General features: G+C 46.6%; 1 protein-coding gene across 3 annotated transcripts in view; it reads left to right on the top strand.

Annotated features, from left to right (window-relative positions):
* RPA1 (replication protein A1) overlaps window positions 1–20,023 on the top strand; it is a 72,768-nt gene that overhangs the window by 28,977 nt on the left and 23,768 nt on the right. For all 3 annotated transcript variants that reach the window (XM_030922631.1, XM_030922632.1, XM_030922630.1), the window contains exons 6-12: window positions 7,733–7,825; window positions 11,883–12,015; window positions 13,418–13,520; window positions 15,464–15,532; window positions 15,685–15,877; window positions 16,031–16,170; window positions 17,522–17,670. In XM_030922631.1, the coding sequence (XP_030778491.1) occupies window positions 7,733–7,825; window positions 11,883–12,015; window positions 13,418–13,520; window positions 15,464–15,532; window positions 15,685–15,877; window positions 16,031–16,170; window positions 17,522–17,670 (880 nt within the window). The remainder of the gene's footprint in view (window positions 1–7,732; window positions 7,826–11,882; window positions 12,016–13,417; window positions 13,521–15,463; window positions 15,533–15,684; window positions 15,878–16,030; window positions 16,171–17,521; window positions 17,671–20,023) is intronic.

The raw sequence follows: 20,023 nt of genomic DNA, 5'->3' as shown, positions 1-20,023 counted from the left end.
AGGTGCCTGTAATCCCAGCACTTTGGGAGGCTGAGGCGGGCAAATCACCTGAGATCAGGAGTTTGAGACTAGCCTGGCCAACATGGTGAAACCTCATCTCTACTAAAAATACAAAAATTTAGCTGAGCAAGGTGGCGTGTGCCTATAGTCCCAGCTACTTGGGAGGCTGAGGCAGGAGAATCGCTTGAACCTGGGACTCGTAAGTTGCAGTGACCTGAGATGGCACCATTGTACTCCAGCCTGGGCAACAGGAGTGAAACTGCGTCTCAACAATAAATAAATAAAAATAACCTTAGCAACATGGTTCTTCAGTTTGTCTATAACTAACTTTTATATTAGTAGGGTTTTCGCTTTAGGATAAATGGAATTGAATTGAACCCAGTAACTCTTACGCTGGAGACAAACTGCATCCTGTCTTCGTTTTCCTACCTGGAAGTGAGTCCTGGCCTTTGCCTAAGTGAAATAATGGAAAAGAAAGGAAAGTTGGAGAGTCTCAGGTCTGGACCTTAGCTGTGAATTCAGCACAATCACAGAATGTTGAGATAGAGGAAACTATTTTAGAGATCAGTTGATCAGTTTTTAATTATTAAATAAAAGCGTGAATGAGGCAGTGAAGTAACTTACCCAGGGTCACACAGTGGGGTGCTACAAGAAATGCGAATGAACATTTATCATTTCCCAGTGAGAACAATTTCCATTGTGCCCAGAGCTTCAAAGATTAACCTTCATACCAAAGTTTTTGCCTACTTGAAAATTGTATTTAAGTACATAGATCGTGTGAGTGAGTCTATTGCAGGAATGTTATATACATAATTGAAATTATCTCTATTTCACATTTATATATTTGTCCATTAAAACTTGCATAATTAAAGAAATGTAAAATATAATTGAGATAATCAGACATCTGTTTTCTTTAATAAACTTTACTCTTGAATAGATAATATGGTTAAATGATTTCAAAAAGATAATGTACTTAACATGACTTCAAGTCACAGCTACCGAATTGTGTGTTCAGAAGAGTCTCACTCCTACCCCTGCCGCCGCTCCGCCCACTGCTGCCCTCTAGAGGTAGAGTTTTAGCGGTTTCTTTTTATCCTTCAGGCGTTTCTTCATGAGAATGTAACCAAATACAAATACATATTCTCGTTCTGTACTCCACTTTGCCTCCACAAAAGGCAACATTCCGTGTACACTATCTTGTCTTTTTATCCTGCTTTTATTTATTTGTTATTTTAATAGAGACGAGACCTCACTATGCTCTTCAGGCTGGTCTCAAACTCCTAGGCTCAAGCGATTCTCCCACTTCAGCCTCCCAAAGTGCTAGGATTACAGGTGTGAGCACTGCACCCAGCCATATCCTGTTTTTTAAAAATTTTCTGGCCAAGTGCGGTGGCCCCCGCCTGTAATCCCAACACTTTGGTAGGCCAGGCTGGGCAGATTGCTTGAGCTCAGTTCACGACCAGCCTGGGCAACATGGTGAAACCCTGTGTCTACCAAAAATACAAAAAATTAGCCAGGTGTGGCGGTGCACACCTGCAGCCCCAGCCACCCGGGTGACTGAGGTGAGAGGATCACTTGAGCCTGGGAGGCGGAGGCTGCAGTGAGCCAGGGTCGTGCTGCTGTGCTCCAACCTGGGTGACAGAGTGAGACTCCATCTCAAAAACAAAAAAAGAAAAGTTTTTTTTTTTTTTTGGCCTAGAGGTATTTCCATATACTTGTATATGCTTAGAGATCTTTTTTTTTTTGAGACAGAGTGTCTGTCACCCAGGGTGGAGTGCAATGGCTCGATCTCAGCTCTGCCTTTTGGGTTCAAGCAGTTCTCCTGTCTCAGCTTCCCTAGCAGCTGGGATCACAGGTGCCTGCCACCATGCCTGGCTAATTTTTTTATATTTTTAGTAGAGATGGGGTTTCACCCTGGTGGCCAGGCTGGTGTCGAACTCCTGACTTCAAGTGATCTGCCCACCTCTGCCTCCCAAAGTGCTGGAATTACAGGCGTGAGTCACCACACCCAGCCACAGTTTTAGTTTTTACACTGAAATTATTCATGCTGCTTCTGTCTTACACTGTTGTGAGTTCTTGATTTATAGTGTTTTGGGCTTCATTTTCACACAACTTGGAATGTACAGGGTTTCTCTGTTCCCTGGTTTCACTGAAGATGTCGTTTGTAATGAGGGATGTGCCTACGTGAGCTGGTATTCGTTCCTATGACTATTGGTTTTTAGAAGTGGGAAGATGTAGGGCTAGGCCATCACTATGCTCCTTCCAGAGATGGAACCTGCTAGATATTAATTTTTATTTACACAAATTGTAATTTGATCCTTTAAATTGGAGGGGTAATCGGGTAAGTAAAGTTCTAAATTATTAAATCAACACATCAGTTTTGTTTTGCAGTAGTAATGTTTTGTTAAAATGAGCGAATTGGTTATCATATTCTCAGCTTTTAGGAAGGTAGGCTAAGACAAAGCAATGCTTAGCATTTTTCTGAAACCTTTGGATGCAGTCAGGACAAGAGAGAGGTGACTGTGCCCAGCTTTATCACCTCTGGCCAGGTTTCTAGTGTTTTTTGTTTGTGTGTGCTCTATTTAATTGATTGCTTTGGACATTTTCTGTTTTGGGGGCAAAAGCCCAGTGAAGATGGGCTGGGCTCAGTGACCAGTGGCTCATACCTTCAATACCTATACTTTGGGAGGCCAAGGCAAGAGGATCGCTGGAGGCCAGGAGTTCAAGACTGGCCTGGGCAACATAGTGAGACCCTGTCTCCACAAAAAAACAAACAAAAAAAAATTAGGCAGGCATGATAGCACGCTCCTCTAGTCCTGGCTCCTCGGGAAGCTGAGGTGGGAGGATCCCTTGAGCCCAGGAGGTCAAGGCTGTAGTGCTCTGTATTCATACCAGTGTATTCCAGCCTGGGTGACAGATGGAGACCCTGTCTCAAAAAATAAAAATAAAAAAAAAAGAAGAGAGATGATGAAAGGATTGAAGGATACTTATTGCTTAGTCAGAAATATAGGGCTGTGGGCCGGGTGCAGTGGCTGACACCTGTAATCCCCAGCACTGTGGGAGGTCGAGGCGGGAGGATCAGCTGAGCCCAGGAGTTCAAGATCAGCCTGGGTAGCTGTAGACACAAAAGTAGTCTCTACAAAAAAAATACAAAAAATAAGCCAGGCATGATCTTGTGTAACTGTAGTTCCACCTACTGGGGAGGCTGAGTGGGGGGATTGCTTGAGGCCAGGAGGTCAAGGCCTGTAGTGAGCCATGATCATGCCACTGCACTCCAGCCTGGGCATCAGAGCAATACCCTGTCTGAAGGGGGCGGGGGGGGGAAAGAAAAAGAAAAGAAACACAGGGCTATGGGAGAATACTCCTTTATTTCCTTTCTCCAGTGTCTGTCAAAGCTCAGAGGGATGAGAAGATTGCTGTTCAGGATTACTTACTCTCGAATCTCATCGTAACCAGAGCAGTGAGCCAGTGCGGGAATAGCTTTCCTGTAGTGACTTCTACCTCACAGGGCATTTCACAGCAGTGCTTTCTCCTCTGCTGGGAAAGGAAGCACAGTCTGTACTAGCGGGTAGAGAACTAAAGTTCATTTTGTATTCTCCCAGCACCTAATCCAGAACTTGTGCCTTGTGAGGTGACCAGTACAGTTACTTAAGTGTAGCCCACAAATAGGCAGGAATTCCAAAATGTGCATTGAAATTGTCTTAGTCGGGCACAGTGGCTCACTCCTGTAATCCCAGCACTTTGGGAAGCCGAGGCTGGCGGATCACCTGAGGTCAGGAGTTCGAGACCAGCCTGGACAACAGGGTGAAACCCTGTCTCTACTAAAAATACGAAAATTAGCCGGGCGTGGTGGCAGGCGCCTGTAATCCCAGCTGCTCAGGAGGCTGAGGCAGGAGAATCACTTGAACCTGGGAGGCGGAGGTTGCAGTGAGCTGTGATCTCGCCACTGCACTCCAGCCTGGGGAATAAGAGTGAGACTTACCATAATGTTGACCTGTCTTATTGGAATGGTTTGATTTGCAGGTGACACAAAGCAGAAGATGTATCAGAAGTTAAGTCTCTGCATTACTGCTTTGGGGTGTAATTTAATTTTTGGAAGGATTTTTACTTAGCCGTAGACTGAATTTTCTCGGTCTTGTGGCCCGCTGCTGTGCTGCCATGCATTCCCTGGAAGGTAGCTTTTGCTGTGTAGAATGCACTGAATTCTTGCCGTCCATTTGGCTCTGGGCCGTCTCTCGTCTCTTGTGCCAGATTTGCACATCTGGTCCAGAGCAGGAGTTAAGGATTGGCTCTAGTAAGTGGATTAGTAGCTTTTCCTAATTACCAGATCTCATAACTAGAGTTGCGGCTGCCAGAATTGGTTGTTCACAGTTCACAATTACCAAGATGATGATGAAGTACATGGATCTAGTCATAAAAGGCTCAGTTCAGGATGATGTCCTGCTTCCCAGCTGTGCGATTTGAGCAAGTTACGTGGTTCCTCTAACCCAGCGTTCTCATCTGTTAGAGGGTATGATAATAGTGTCTACATCACAGCGCTGGCAGGCACTGTAGGAATGCACGTACCTGCATTCTCCTGAATGCGGTACCTGAAGCAGGGTAAGCACTCAAGAAAGGGTAGCTATTATTCGTACATATTATAGGGCTTGATTGGAGACTGGTTAAATATGCTGTGCTTCATTGAATCTCAGAATCCAGTGATCACAAGACTGTACCGTTATCTTATGTACTACTAAAAGGAGGTGATGTTAAGACATTAATTTACATGAAAAAAATGTGGATCTTAGAATAGGTAAACTAAGGTAAGTCACATTTTTAAAAGTTGTGGTAAAATATACCTAACGTGAAATTTACATTTGACCTTTTTTTTTTTTTTGAGACGGAGTCTCGCTCTGTCGCCCAGGCTGGAGTGCAGTGGCTGGATCTCAGCTCACTGCAACCTCCGCCTCCCGGGTTTACACCATTTTCCTGCCTCAGCCTCCCGAGTAGCTGGGACTACAGGCGCCGCCACCACACCTGGCTAGTTTTTTGTATTTTTTAGTAGAGATGGGGTTTCACCATGTTAGCCAGGATAGTCTCGATCTCCTGACGTCATGATCCGCCCATCTCGGCCTCCCAAAGTGCTGGGATTACAGGCTTGAGCCACCGCGCCCGGCCCATTTGACCATTTTTTTTTTTTTTTTTTTTTTTTTTTTTTTTTTTTTTTTTTTTTTTGAGACGGAGTCTCGCTCTGTCGCCCAGGCTGGAGTGCAGTGGCTGGATCTCAGCTCACTGCAAGCTCCGCCTCCCGGGTTCACGCTATTCTCCTGCCTCAGCCTCCCGAGTAGCTGGGACTACAGGCGCCCGCCACCGCGCCCAGCTAGTTTTTTTATTTTTTAGTAGAGACGGGGTTTCACCATGTTAGCCAGGATGGTCTCGATCTCCTGACCTCGTGATCCGCCCGTCTCGGCCTCCCAAAGTGCTGGGATTACAGGCTTGAGCCACCGCGCCCGGCCCCATTTGACCATTTTTAAGCATACAGTTCAGTGACATTAAGTCCATCAACATTGTTGTTGTACAGCCATCATCACCATCCATCTTCGGAACTTTTTTGTCATCCCAAACTGAAACTCTCGTGCCTACTAAACATGAGCTCTCCATTCCCCACTCCCGCCAGTCTCTGGTAACCCCTCTTCTACTTTCTGTCCCTGGGAATTTGTCTATGGTAGGTCCCTCTTACTATTTAGCTACATTTTTGTTTGAGACAGAGTCGCTCTGTCGCCCAGGCTGGAGTGCAGTGGCGCGATCTCTGCTCACTGCAAGCTCCACCTCCCGGGTTCACTCCATTGTCCTGCCTCAGCCTCCTGAGTAGCTGGGACTACAGGGGCCTGGCTAATTTTTTTGTATTTTTAGTAGAGATGGGGTTTCACCATGTTAGCCAGGAGGGGGTCTCGATCTCCTGACCTCGGATCCGCCCGCCCCGGCCTCCTAAAGTGCTGGGATGACAGGCGTGAGCCACTGCGTCCGGCCTGATTTAGCTACATTTTTATAGAAATTGAATCTGTGTGATCAGCAAGATTGGATGACCACGTCCTTTTCAACAAGGTTCTTAAACGAGCAGACATGATCTGAGGAGGGAATTTTCTAGTTTAGAAATTTTGGAGGGAGGAAGTGGGAGGGAGTGTAGCAGGGGCTTATGTATTTTTATGGTACTCTTCTATTTTTGAATGTTTACATCTTTATTCTCTTGAATATAATTCACGAAGCAGGTAAAGATACAGCTTTTGTTCTATTTCTTTCCAACCACTTAGCCCCAGTACTATTTCCTGAGCAACTCATCTTTTTCTACTGATTTTAAAAAAAAAGGTTCACTGCAGAATTTTAGACTGTTCCTTCACGAGATGCCTCGTCAGAGAAGAGCAGTTTTCCCTTGCAATTTTATGTGACACTTTGTAAATTCAGAGATAATGGAAAAGCCAAAATGTAAACACAAAAATTTCACTGTCAATAATCAGGCTCTTTTTCTATGTAAATAAGGTCTCTCAATTCTTCTCTCCATAGGAAGAACTAAACGGTTCTATTTAACCTTTTTAATTTTATGCTAAATTTAATTTACTCTAATGGCACCACCACCTCTCATTTAGTCGTGCCAGTTAAGAGTAATATTGGCAGAAGTAAATTAAATCAGTGTGTAACGTGCCCGTTTGAGTTAGGACCTTGGAAAACGCAGCAGGAATGCAAACTCATCAGTTGGAGAAGGCAGAGACAGGGTGGCAGGTGGGAAGCCCTCCCAGCTGTGGGTACCATTTTTGTTCTTAGGGCACTCTAGGACATTTTTTTGAGTTGCCTTTGTGTGCTGCAAGTACCGTTGGTGAGCTGCCCAGATGAGGTTGACTTCTGCCTTTTAGAGCCAATCGCTAAGGCAAAGTCAAATTCCATAAATCTGTTATTTCACAAAATGAAGTGTATTTTACAGTTTTCACATTCTTCAGCTCCATCAACATTTGTGTAAGGAGTGATGGGTAAATACATACTCTTACGGCGGCATTTCTTATTTTCTGCTTCAGACACGCTTATTTCCCCCCTTTCCTTTTAATCTGCCTGTTTCCTTGACACACCTGCTTCTGAACCCCATTGTCATCTCTCCCTGCTGTGACGGTTCACCAGCACTTCACGGTACCGGAGACTCTTTCAACTTGCGTTTTCCACCAACTGTCAGTTGCAAAATAAGGTTGCTTTGTTTGGGAGGGAGAGGTTAGAATCCTTTCTGAATGTTTCCTTTTCCTTTGAAGCAGGAGCACTTCAGAGACAATTGAACTGCTTTTAGGTTTTTCTTACCACCCAGCTTTTTCTTCTGATTGATCCTGCGGTGAACACACGGTTCTGTTGATGACATCGATTTGTTGCTATGGAAATAGTGGTAATGTCCCAGATTCAACCCAGTGACTTTCCTGCAGGTTGTTGCAGGAGAAATGGGCAAGGCTTTAGGGGAGAACCTAATTAAAACTGAAGGCTATCAATTCTAAGCAGGTGAAAGGTAGATGGAGTCAACCTTTTGTGTAATGAAAACACAAAGTGAACCCCTAGCAGATGCACTGCGTGCCGTTGAATGTCTCAGCATGAATTCTAACCCATGGGAGGCTTTGACAAAATAATAAAATTTACCCTTTCCCAGAGCATTTCTTCCACCCCAGTTTAAATCTCTTAACCCAAATCCTTCACACTAAAATGGGCTTTCCCTTTTGGTCTTCAGGACATGGGCAGCCACAAGCAGCTCCTCCAGTGTCAGCAGGCAGCCCAGCGGCAAGCAGCAAGCCCCAGCAACAGCACGGAAGCTCGGGAGCGGGTAAGACGCCTCACGAGGGTACGCGCTGACTGTGGGCGTCAGACTTGGGAATCATGTTTTGAAATTTAATCTGGGACTAAAGGGAGTTTTCCAGATGCCATTCATTGCAGGGTTGTGTCTGGCAAAGGATAATTCTGATTCATATTTTAGAGTATGTGATTGAAAAAATGGTTAAAGATTGTCTTTTTTTTTTGAGGTAGGATCTTGCTCTGTCACCCAGGCTGGAGTGCAGTGGTACCATCACAGCTCATTGCAGCCTTAACCTCCCAAGTTGCTGGTACTGTGGGCACATGCTGCCGTGCCTGGCTAATTTTTTTGTAGAAATGATGTCTTACTATGTTGCCCTGGCTGGTCTCAAACTCCTGGCCTCAAACAGTCCTCCGTCCTTGGCTTCCCAAAGTGCTGGGATTATAGGTGTGAGCCAGAGTGTCCAGCCAAAGATAGTCTTTTTTTTTTTTTTTTTTTTTTTTTTTGAGACGGAGTCTCGCTCTGTCGCCCAGGCTGGAGTGCAGTGGCCGGATCTCAGCTCACTACAAGCTCCGCCTCCCGGGTTCATGCCATTCTCCTGCCTCAGCCTCCCGAGTAGCTGGGACTACAGGCGCCCGCCACCTCGCCCAGCTAGATTTTTGTGTTTTTTAGTAGAGACGGGGTTTCACCGTGTTAGCCAGGATGGTCTTGATCTCCTGACCTCGTGATCTGCCTGTCTCGGCCTCCCAAAGTGCTGGGATTACAGGCTTGAGTCACCGCGCCGGCCCAAAGATAGTCTTTTAAAGATACTTAATAGCCAGACTTTTTTTTTTTTTTTTTTTTTTTTTTTTGAGAGGGAGTCTCGCTCTGTCGCCCAGGCTGGAGTGCAGTGGCCGGATCTCAGCTCACTACAAGCTCCGCCTCCCGGGTTTACGCCATTCTCCTGCCTCAGCCTCCCGAGTAGCTGGGACTACAGGCGCCCGCCACCTCCCCGGCTAGTTTTTTGTGTTTTTTAGTAGAGACGGGGTTTCACCGTGTTAGCCAGGATGGTCTCGATCTCCTGACCTTGTGATCCGCCCGTCTCGGCCTCCCAAAGTGCTGGGATTACAGGCTTGAGCCACCGCGCCCGGCCAGACTTTTTTTTTTTTTTTTTAAAAATCAAATTGATACATTCTTCTCTGTTCATAGTTTACCACGTAGTTTCTTAGTTTCCCACCTCTTCAGGTTTTACACCCTCTGACTTTCTGCGAATTTGCATTCCTTTTAAGTTCTTACCTCAGGACCCACTTAGTAAGTTTGGCTTATCCGTCTCCAGGTTTCCCATTTTGGGCCTCGTGGGTGTTTATCATTTGCTTGAAGACGGTATTACTTATATTGGTCACAGGTTCTCCTTCTCAATTTCATGGATGAGAAATGGTTTCTTCATTTACTTTTCTCTGCAGCAGGTCCTGAGAGGCCCTAATGAAATCATTTTGTTTACTTTCTGGCCTTTACTTTAGGAACCTCTTGATCTGGGAAGTCACCGTTGAAAATTTGGATTTGTAGAATGTGGTTGGATTTATTTTTAAAGGTCCTTTTTTCTGTCACAGCTTCACATACACCTCCTCTCCTCCCCTCAACTATTAGTTTCTATTTCTCAGTGCTAACGTTCTAAGAAAAGCGAGGTTAAGACGTGACTAATGTTTCTGTGAAACTTTCAGGACTTTTCCCCCCATTGCTCTTGGTTTTTTTTTTTTTTTTTTTTTTTTTTTTTTTGAGACGGAGTCTCACTCTGTCGCCCAGGCTGGAGTGCAGTGGTGCGATCTCGGCTCACTGCATGCTTCACCTCCGGGTTCATGCCATTCTTCTGCCTCGGCCTCCCATGTAGCTGGGACTACAGGCGCCCACCACCACGCCCGGCTAATTTTTTTTGTATTTTTCGTAGAGATGGGGTTTCACCGTGTTAGTCAGGATGATCTCGATCTCCTGACCTCATGATCTGCCCGCCTCGGCCTCCCAAACTGCTGGGATTACAGGTGTGAGCCACCGCGCCCAGCCTGTTGTTTTTAATCTGCCTCGCAGTATCTATCTGCCTCTCTCGCTCTTACAAGTTCTTTCTCTCTCTCCTTTTGTAAGTGGATCTGTTTATACACAACTCTCAAATAATATGCTGTTGGCCAGGCGTGGTGGCTTATGCTTATAATCCCAGCACTCTGGGAGGCAGAGGTGGGCGGATCACCTGCAGGACTTCAAGACCAGCGTGGCCAACATGGTGAAACCCCATCTCTACTGAAAATACAAAAATTAATCAGGCGTGGTTGTGTGTGCTTGTAATCCCAGCTACTCGGGAGGCTGAGGCAGGAGAATCGTTTGAACCCAGGAGGTGGAGGTTGCAGTGAGGCAAGTTCGCACCAGTGCCCTCTAGCCTGGACAACAGAGTGAGATTCTGTCTCAAAAAATATATATATGTATATATACACACACACACATAAACACACACACACTTTTGAAGAGGGTGGTGAAATAGACTCTAACATGGTAAATAATCATTTCCTTAGCCTGATATACAAATAGTACATTTTTCCTCTCCCTCCCTCCACAGAATTATTTTTCTGGTTGTCTATCTTTGCCTTATATTAAAATACATTTTGAAAAATCTGGGCTGGGCACAGTGGCTTACACCTGTAATCCCAGCACTTTGGGAGGCCAGGGCAGGGAGGATTGCTTGAGCCCAGGAGTTTGATACCAGCTTGGACAACATAGTAAGATCCTATCTCTATAAAACATTTTTTTTAAAGAATCAGCCAGGCATGGTGGTGTACGCCTATAGTCCCAGTCACTCGAGAAGCTGAAGTGGGAGGATCGTTTGAGCTCAGGAATTTGGGGCTACAGTGAGCTAAGATCATGCCACTGCACTCCAGCCTGGGGGACAGAGCAAGACCTTGTCTCAAAAAAATGAAAATCAGTTAATGTTCCCTAAACTATGTAGTGAAAGAAAATGAACTGGATATGTACGGAGGAGAAGCTACCCAGCATGAAATAAATTGGATGAATGGATGCTTGTGTGTGTTTTATGAAATTATAAATTATGTATGGGTATACACATGTATTCTACAAAGTACATGCGTTTCCGTACACAATCTTGAGGTAATTACTGTTGCATGTGTATTGATCTCTCTTGACTCCCCAGTTAGAATAGAAAATTTTAACCCTGGAACACTCCTATGTATATTTTTTACTAATTTACGAATGCCTAGAAGGGTGTGGTACATGCTGTGGAAACTCGGTAAATAAATACTGGATAGATGGTGTATTGATCTTTTCAGCCAAATTCTATTCTGAAAAAATGTTTTGATATAGAGGGTATGAAATCACTGAACTAAATTATATTTTCTGAATTTGGAGGTTGAGTTTTGCAGATACGTGGTGTGTCTAAAAGAACTCATCTGATCCCTGTGGTTTCCTGGTGCCGGGCAGCTGCTTAGGTTTGGATTAAGGAGGCGGAAGGGTCTTAGTGGTCACCCACTTACGTGTCTTGACCAGAACTGATTCCTGCCCTTTACTCAACTCATTCTTACGGACTTCACTCTAGACTTTCTAGTCCTCTAGACGCGTGGAGATCTGGGAGTTGTCTGGGGATTTGGAGGCAATCTATTTGTGATAGGTCCTTTACGTCCTGTCTTTCTTCTTGCTTTTTTTCTTGTGTGACTAGTGCCTTGCCGTCAGTTTTACCAGTTACGAAAGTTGATTTTCTTTTTCTCACCCGTTATCTTGCCCATTGAGGCAAGAGAAGTGTGTAAGAGGGCGGCCTTCAGAAAGAACAGTGTCTGGATTCATTACCATTATTACCTCGACCTCGGGGCTGACATCAGCAGACGTTAACAGTGAACATCTGTGTGCGCAGCCTTCATTCTAGATTGCTTTTCCAGCCTCCAGCCTCAGTCTCTATTTGATCTGCGTATCTCTTACATGCTACAAAGGAAAAGCTTTGCCTCTCATATTATAGGATTTCACTAGTGGCACCTCAAAAATTTAGAGTTATGGTAAAGCTTACTATAAAAAAGCTAAGTAGAATAATAATACTCCTTTTTGTTTGCGTTTGTTTTTTAAGGTTCCACTGTTTCTAAGGCTTTTGGTGCTTCAAAGACATTTGGAAAAGCTGGAGGTCCCAGCCTGTCAAACACTTCTGGGGGAACACAGTCCAAAGTGGTGCCCATTGCCAGCCTCACTCCTTACCAGTCCAAGTGAGTTATGTATAGAATAAGTTCAGAGTGTGCTTACGGAATCCTAGAAGCTGTTATGGACTCTTGAGTTATTTATGTGCAAAATTCAGGATCACCACCAAATAGAATGGGTTTACTCTTTTTTTTTTTTTTTGCTGAGGAGGAAAGGGGTACAGATTGTGGCAACCTTTAACTCCTGTTGGAAAATATAGCAATAGCAATCTGCCATACCCTGTGAGGTTTCATTCATTTTGAAAGACTTTGAAATTAAAAATATGTAATGCTTAATCAGTTGGTAGTCTTATGAGTAAAAATAAATATTTCTGATAATTCAAAAGGCATTTAGTCTTCTCCTATAAACAGGAGACTTCGTCTTTGGTTTAGTTGGCTAAAATAATCTGCAGAATTTGTATTAACCACATTGACATACCCTGAGCCTATATTTCATTTGTATGACTTTTTTCCACTAAAAATTAATTCAAAGCCGGGCACGGTGGCTCATGCCTGTCATCCCGGCACTTTAGGAGGCTGAGGTGGGCAGATCACCTGAGGTCGGGAGTTCGAGACCAGCCTGGCTGACACGGTGAAACCCTGTGTCTACTAAAAATAAAAAAATTAGCCAGGCGTAGTGGCGGCGCCTGTCATCCCAGCTACTCAGGAGGCTGAGGCAGGAGAACGGTGTGAACGCAGGAGGCAGAGGTTGCAGTGAGCTGAGATCGCGCCACTGCACCCCAGCCTGAGTGACAGAGTGAAATTCCGTCTCACAAAATAAATACACGAAGTAAAGAAATTTGAATAGTTAAAGATTAGAGTTCTTTTTTCAGAATCCTTCCAGGTATGTTTACATTTATTCTTCAATACTCTGTAACGTAGGAAAGCTACTTTTCCCTGTGAATCATAAGTAAGGTACCTAATGTGCCGTGTGCCTCCTTTTTCCGTGCCTCTCTCCAAGGTCACGCTGCTTCGGCGTGTTGTCCCGGACAGTCCACCGACGTCGTGGATTTCTATTCAGGGTACATTAGGAATGAGACGGAAGTTTGACACCAGTTACATCAGTTCCCATAATTGAAAACCATGGCAAAATATCATTGCTGGTGTTACTGTATTTTCCAGCTTAGAACCTTTCATTAAGGGCATATTGTTGCCTTGGTGATGCTTTTTGGAGAAGGGAGAGAGTTTATAAATTTACTTATTTGACAGGAGAATGAGTTAGTATTAAATCACCTTGCATGTTTTACTATTTGCTTATTCTGTAAACTGTCAAACCGATGTGTCATCTTGGGGTTTTAATTAGCTGGATTAAAATACGGGTTGGAAAATGGAATATGTGTTTGAAGACGAGAAAGGCTGTAGGAAGATGATTTCTTACTTGATCTCTTCTAAGGAAGACTCCAAACACTAATGTAATCGATTTGGTTTGTAGGTGGACTATTTGTGCTCGTGTCACCAACAAAAGTCAGATCCGTACCTGGAGCAACTCCCGAGGGGAAGGGAAGCTTTTCTCTCTAGAACTGGTTGATGAAAGTGTGAGTATTTGTCATGTGGGGAAGTAAGAGTAGTAGACTCTCTGAGAAACAAAAAGCTCAGCTCTGCGGGCCTATGAGGTGACAAATAATAGTAGGCCAGAGAGAGGCATGATTGTTATTGTGCTTTTCCCTGTGTCTTTTGATGCTGTCTGGAGTAGAGGGTTAAGGTCATAAATAAAATCTTTGATCTCAAATACAGTGTTTGTAGCAGTAGAAAGTAGTTTTCTAAATGTGTAAGTAGCCTCATGGGCAGGAGGAACTGGAGACCGTCTGATTTGCTGGCAGGTGCAGTCAGAGCACTGGGAGTGATGCCTGCTTGTGAGTACAGTGGAGCTTTGGGCCACAGCAGAAGACACACAGTTGTGACCTTGGTACAGAAATGGTTTTGTGGGAAATGGGCTCTGACTGTGCAGATTCTTTATTTGCTTTATTTAAACTAAACAGAACCATGACAATGAGACAAAATTCCTATCCCATGGAAGCATGACAGTCTTGATAGCTGTTAATCTATTAGTTTTGTTAATAATTCCTGAAATTGCCAGGCATGGTGGCTCACGCCTGTAATTCCAACACTTTGGGAGGCCAAGGTGGGCAGATCACTTGAGGTCAGGATTTCGAGACCAGCCTGGCTAACATAGTGAAACCCCGTTTATACTAAAAATACAAAAATTAGCCAGGTGTGGTGGCAGGTGCCTGTAGTCCTGGCTACTTGGAATGCTGAGGCAGGAGAATCGCTTGAACCCAGGAGGCAGAGGTTGCAGCCAGCCAAGATTGCACCACTGCACTCCAGCCTGGGCGACAGAGCAAGACTCCATCTAAATGATAATAATAATAATAATAATTCCTAAAATGTACTTTAGCGTTCTTTTCAAACTGCTGCAGATTTCCTGTTTGTTCAAACTCCCAAAGGGGGAGAAAAAAATAGTTTTTTTTTTTTTTTTTTTTTGGAAGTTGATATAACACCCAGAATGTTTGACTGTGTGATGGCAGAATCAATATTAGAACCTTTTTTTTTTTTTTTTACAAATTATTGCTCCAATGTGTGGTGGTTGGCTAAAATTTCTTGCCCATCTGTAGCATTATGGCTGACAGAAAAGCGAAAGTGAAAATCAGATCACAAGCAACTTGAAAACATGACTTATTCTGACATTTTTGGCAATGGCCCCGAATGGGAAGTGGTTTGTCACTGAGAGGGCAGCTGAAGGGAGCTGGTGAATCACCCCCGTGCAGCACCTTCCTCGTGGGCTCCGGGCGTGTCCCTCAGTATTCAACGGTTTGTGGTTTTTATTGTCAGAATAAATTAATCGTCGTTGCCCTTTTGTGCTGTTGTATTTCTCAGCTGAGGCTAATGCAGCATGATTATGGGATCAGCTAGGTGAAATTCTCGTTCTTCAGCGGGGCCAGTGACTTGAATGTGTGACTGTAAAATGCGGGTTCCGGGGATGTCCGTAGCCCTCTCTGGGCCCCATTTGTGTGTGTGCCCCTGCTCTCAAGATGTCACTTTGGTGCTGGGGTGGCCTGTGTTCGATCCCAGTGTCACTTGGTGCTGGGGTGGCCTGTGTTCAGTCCCAGTGTCACTTGGTGCTGGGGTGGCCTCTGCTCAGTCCCAGTGTCACTTGGTGCTGGGGTGGCCTGTGTTCAGTCCCAGTGTCACTTGGTGCTGGGGTGGCCTGTGCTCAGTCCCAGTGTCACTTGGTGCTGAGGTGGCCTGTGTTCAGTCCCAGAGTCACTTGGTGCTGAGGTGGCCTGTGTTCGATCCCAGTGTCACTTGGTGCTGGGGTGGCCTGTGTTCAGTCCCAGTGTCACTTGGTGCTGGGGTGGCCTGTGTTCAGTCCCAGTGTCTCTTGGTGCTGGGGTGGCCTGTGTTCAGTCCCAGTGTCACTTGGTGCTGGGGTGGCCTATGTTCAGTCCCGCAGCCCTAACCTGCCCACTTGCCTCTGCAGGGTGAAATCAGAGCTGCAGCTTTCAACGAGCAAGTGGACAAGTTCTTTCCGCTTATTGAAGTGAACAAGGTATGGCTGTGCTGACTTTAGAACTGACACCGCCCCGGGGTGGAGGCAGATGAGAAGACTCTGGCCCAGGGGAGGGGTGTGTGGTGACAGACCAGGGGTTTCTGTCCAGTTGGATGGTAGTCTCAAGTTCTGTGACATGGCCTCCTTCGCAGGTGTATTATTTCTCGAAAGGCACTCTGAAGATTGCTAACAAACAGTTCACAGCTGTTAAAAATGACTACGAGATGACCTTCAATAACGAGACTTCCGTCATGCCCTGTGAAGACGGCCATCATTTACCTACGGTTCAGTTCGATTTCACGGGGATTGATGACCTCGAGAGCAAGTCGAAAGACTCACTCGTAGGTAAGCTCGTGCGTGGGAAGGAGGAGCAGGGAGGACTAGCTTTCTTTGCACTGTATGGGGCGGTGTCAAGACTTCAGTGCTTGCCCTTCACCCTTTGCTGGCGTCAGAGTGGGAGCCTTGACCGCCTCCTGCTAACACGTGCCTGTGTTTTAGACATCATCGGGATCTGCAAGAGCTACGAAGATGCCACTAAAATCACAGTGAGGTCTAACAACAGAGAGGTTGCCAAGAGAAATATCTACCTGATGGACACATCTGGGAAGGTGGTGACTGCCACGCTGTGGGGGGAAGATGTAAGTGCTAGGATGGGGCGGTCAGCACACACAGGAGGAGCTCCTGGAGGGGAGGCGGTCTTGTCCTGTAGGATGGGGCGGTCAGCGCACACACAGGAGCCCCTGGAGGGGAGGCGGTCTTGTCCTGTAGGATGGGGCGGTCAGCACACACAGGAGGAGCTCCTGGGGTTGGGGGAGGTGGTCTTGTCCTGTAGGATGGGGCGGTCAGCACACACAGGAGGAGCTCCTGGGGTTGGGGGAGGTGGTCTTGTCCTGTAGGATGGGGCGGTCAGCGCACACAGGAGGAGCCCCTGGAGGGGAGGCGGTCTTGTCCTGTAGGATGGGGCGGTCAGCACACACAGGAGGAGCTCCTGGGGTTGGGGGAGGTGGTCTTGTCCTGTAGGATGGGGCGGTCAGCACACACAGGAGGAGCTCCTGGGGTTGGGGGAGGTGGTCTTGTCCTGTAGGATGGGGCGGTCAGCGCACACAGGAGGAGCTCCTGGGGTTGGGGGAGGTGGTCTTGTCCTGTAGGATGGGGCGGTCAGCGCACACACAGGAGCCCCTGGCGGGGAGGCGGTCTTGTCCTGTAGGATGGGGCGGTCAGCACACACAGGAGGAGCTCCTGGGGTTGGGGGAGGTGGTCTTGTCCTGTAGGATGGGGCGGTCAGCGCACACAGGAGGAGCCCCTGGAGGGGAGGCGGTCTTGTCCTGTAGGATGGGGCGGTCAGCACACACAGGAGCCCCTGGCGGGGAGGCGGTCTTGTCCTGTAGGATGGGGCGGTCAGCGCACACAGGAGGAGCCCCTGGAGGGGAGGCGGTCTTGTCCTGTAGGATGGGGCGGTCAGCACACACAGGAGCCCCTGGCGGGGAGGCGGTCTTGTCCTGTAGGATGGGGCGGTCAGCACACACAGGAGCCCCTGGCGGGGAGGTGGTCTTGTCCTGTAGGATGGGGCGGTCAGCACACACAGGAGCCCCTGGCGGGGAGGCGGTCTTGTCCTGTAGGATGGGGTCTTCAGCACACACAGGAGAAGCTCCTCATGGGGGCAGTTTTGTCCTATGAGTTGGGAGCTTTCACCGTGTAGGTGGGAAGGGTTGTGCTGTCTGGCAAATATTTGAAATCCTTTATCTTCTGTGAGATTTGCTGTGATTCAAGCTTTACGTGGGGAAACGCTCTTTCCCCCAACTCGAGGAAAGCAGTGATAGTTTTGATGTGTCTCTGAGCAGATTCTCATGTGTGAGGTCTGTCTTGCCTAGATTCCATGTACACTGATTACGTTCACTCTACTATTGACTGTTTGCCTTGTTTTCTATAAAAGCCTTCTGTGTTCTTCCTGCTAGTGATACTTGTATATGTCTGGTGTTTCTTTTACAGGCTGAAAAATTTGATGGTTCTAGACAGCCCGTGTTGGCTATCAAAGGAGCCAGAGTCTCTGATTTCGGTGGACGGAGCCTCTCCGTGCTGTCTTCAAGCACTATCATTGCGAATCCTGACATCCCAGAGGCCTATAAGCTTCGTGGTTGGTAAGTTTTGTGGGGCTAAACAAAGGGTTACTTGAGGCTGGGCTTTGAGAAAAGCTGGTTACAGTCAGTATGTGAGCTCTGTGCCAAGCGGAAGGCGTCGTCACTGAGGGGTGCAGCTCCTATGTTTCTTGGAGGCATTACGCCGTCCGAGAGGAGGGCTTTAAAGCCCCTGAACTGACGAACCTGTCATCCCAGGACAAACTTAGGGTCTGAGGAGGCAATTAAAACGTGAGTGCTGCCTGCTGACCTCGCTCCTGCCGCAGGAGGGGACGGCCAGGCTTCAGCAGCTGTGGGAGTGCTGAGGACGCCTCTCTTTCCAGGGCTTCAGCTCTGGGCCTCTGTGGTGTGGGGGGAGCACAAGCTTTCTTTCTCTGTCAAGTCTTTGGTGCCGATCACATCTTCTAGTGTGTATTCGCTGGACTCTGATCAAGTGTGGTGAGAACAATGGGCTTTTTGTTAGGATTAGATTGCTATTCCCAAAGCACTCAAGGGATGAGGAGAGCCTGTTAAAATCTCCTCACTGTATCTAGCTTTTCAGGACATTCAAACTCTGTCTTAAAAGAGTACTTTAAACTGAAACACGGGATGCAAGGATTGATGTGGTCAGAGAAAACACTTCGCCAGCCCAAGCTTCAATAATTCCTGTAGCTGTAGTCACGGGGGGGAGTGTGTCGGTTTCCAGCTGTGTCTTAGGATTTAAGCAACTAAAGAATGAGCTCATTTTACATACTCCTCCTTTGTTTTGACTCATTTGAACCAATGGCACTGGTGTCTGACCACTTTCCTGAGCCATCTTCTGGAATGTTCAGTCACTAAGCCGTCCTCACGAGCACTGTGGGCCACACGTATCTACCGCACTGCAGGGTCCGTTCATAGTCTGACCAGAACTAGCCACAGATTTGGTTTGTTCTTATTGCTTGATTTTCTTTGACGCGCTGAAGCTCCACTCCAGGTTAATTGCATTCCCACATTATCATATTTTACTTGTCAATAACCATGATCCTAGTCAACATAAAAAGCACGGCTATCCCCAGAATAAAATATCTTGGCATTGATCAAAGACCAGTTCAGTGCACACACACTATCTGGACAAGGATTAGAGATGTTTAGATCTTGGCTATAACAATGTAGAGTTTTTACTGTAAGAAGGGCCACCTCTGGCCGGGCGCGGTGGCTCAAGCCTGTAATCCCAGCACTCTGGGAGGCCAAGACGGGTGGATCACGAGGTCAGGAGATCGAGACCATCCTGGCTAACACGGTGAAACCCCGTCTCTACTAAAAAATACAAAAAACTAGCCGGGCGAGGTGGCGGGTGCCTGTAGTCCCAGCTACTTGGGAGGCTGAGTCAGGAGAATGGCGTGAACCCAGGAGACAGAACTGGCAGTGAGCTGAGATCCGGCCACTGCACTCCAGCCTGGGTGACAGAGCGAGACTCCGTCTCAAAAAAAAAAAAAAGAAGGGCCACCTCTCTCCTTGCTCTTGCTTGTCACCACTCCTGACGAGTGGTCTTTGGTGGCAAATGTGTCCTTGGAGCTTTTGAAACCATAAACTTGTGTAGCTGGTAGTGGTGAAACAGATTTATGGGCCTTGCTGTGCCCCTGTGAGGGATTTAGCCGCTGACCTGACAGGAGAAGGCAGTTGTCTGCAGCTTACGGCACCATCCATTCTGTTCGATGGTCTCTGTTTCAGGAGCCTGTTCTTTGTGCGGTTACCCACCGTCGAATGGTGTTTGGCACGCCTTTCATCTCAGGCCGGCTCCCTCTGCCGCAGCTGTGATCCTGAGCACTTTCTCCTTCGCCCCTTTTCCTTCATGTCAGTTGATGTGTGATCAAGAAGTACAATCAATTTTCATAATTTAATACAAATTAATTTAACTTCAGTATTAGCAAAAGTAAAATTTCACTAAGAAAGTAAATCTACAAGAAAAAAGATAATGCCTTCTGATTAGTTGCTCTGGTTTATAAAATCTTTAGGAACAGGCATGGTAGCTCACGCCTGTAATCCCAGCACTTTGGGAGGCCAAGGTGGGCAATTGTTTGAGGCCAGGAGTTCAAGACCAGCCTGGCCAACATAGTGAAACCTTGTCTCTACAAAAAACACAAAAATCAGCCAGGCGTGGTGGCACGTGCCTGTAGTCCCAGCTAACTCAGGAGGCTGAGGCATGAGAATCGCTTGCCAGGAGATGGATGTTGCAGCGAGCCAAGTTAGTACCACTACACTCCATCCTGGGTGACAAAGCAAGACTCTGTCTCAAAACAAAAAAAAACCACTTTTGGCTTCTGTATCAAGCATAGGAGGCCTTTCATGGAAACCCTTTTGCTATCACAGTATATTGACTGTCCCTCTCCGTACT

Source organism: Rhinopithecus roxellana, chromosome 19 (genome assembly GCF_007565055.1).
Source record: "Rhinopithecus roxellana isolate Shanxi Qingling chromosome 19, ASM756505v1, whole genome shotgun sequence".
NCBI lineage: Eukaryota > Metazoa > Chordata > Mammalia > Primates > Cercopithecidae > Rhinopithecus > Rhinopithecus roxellana.
Note: the sequence above shows the minus strand (reverse complement) of the source record. Positions and strands in the feature narration are given on the sequence as shown.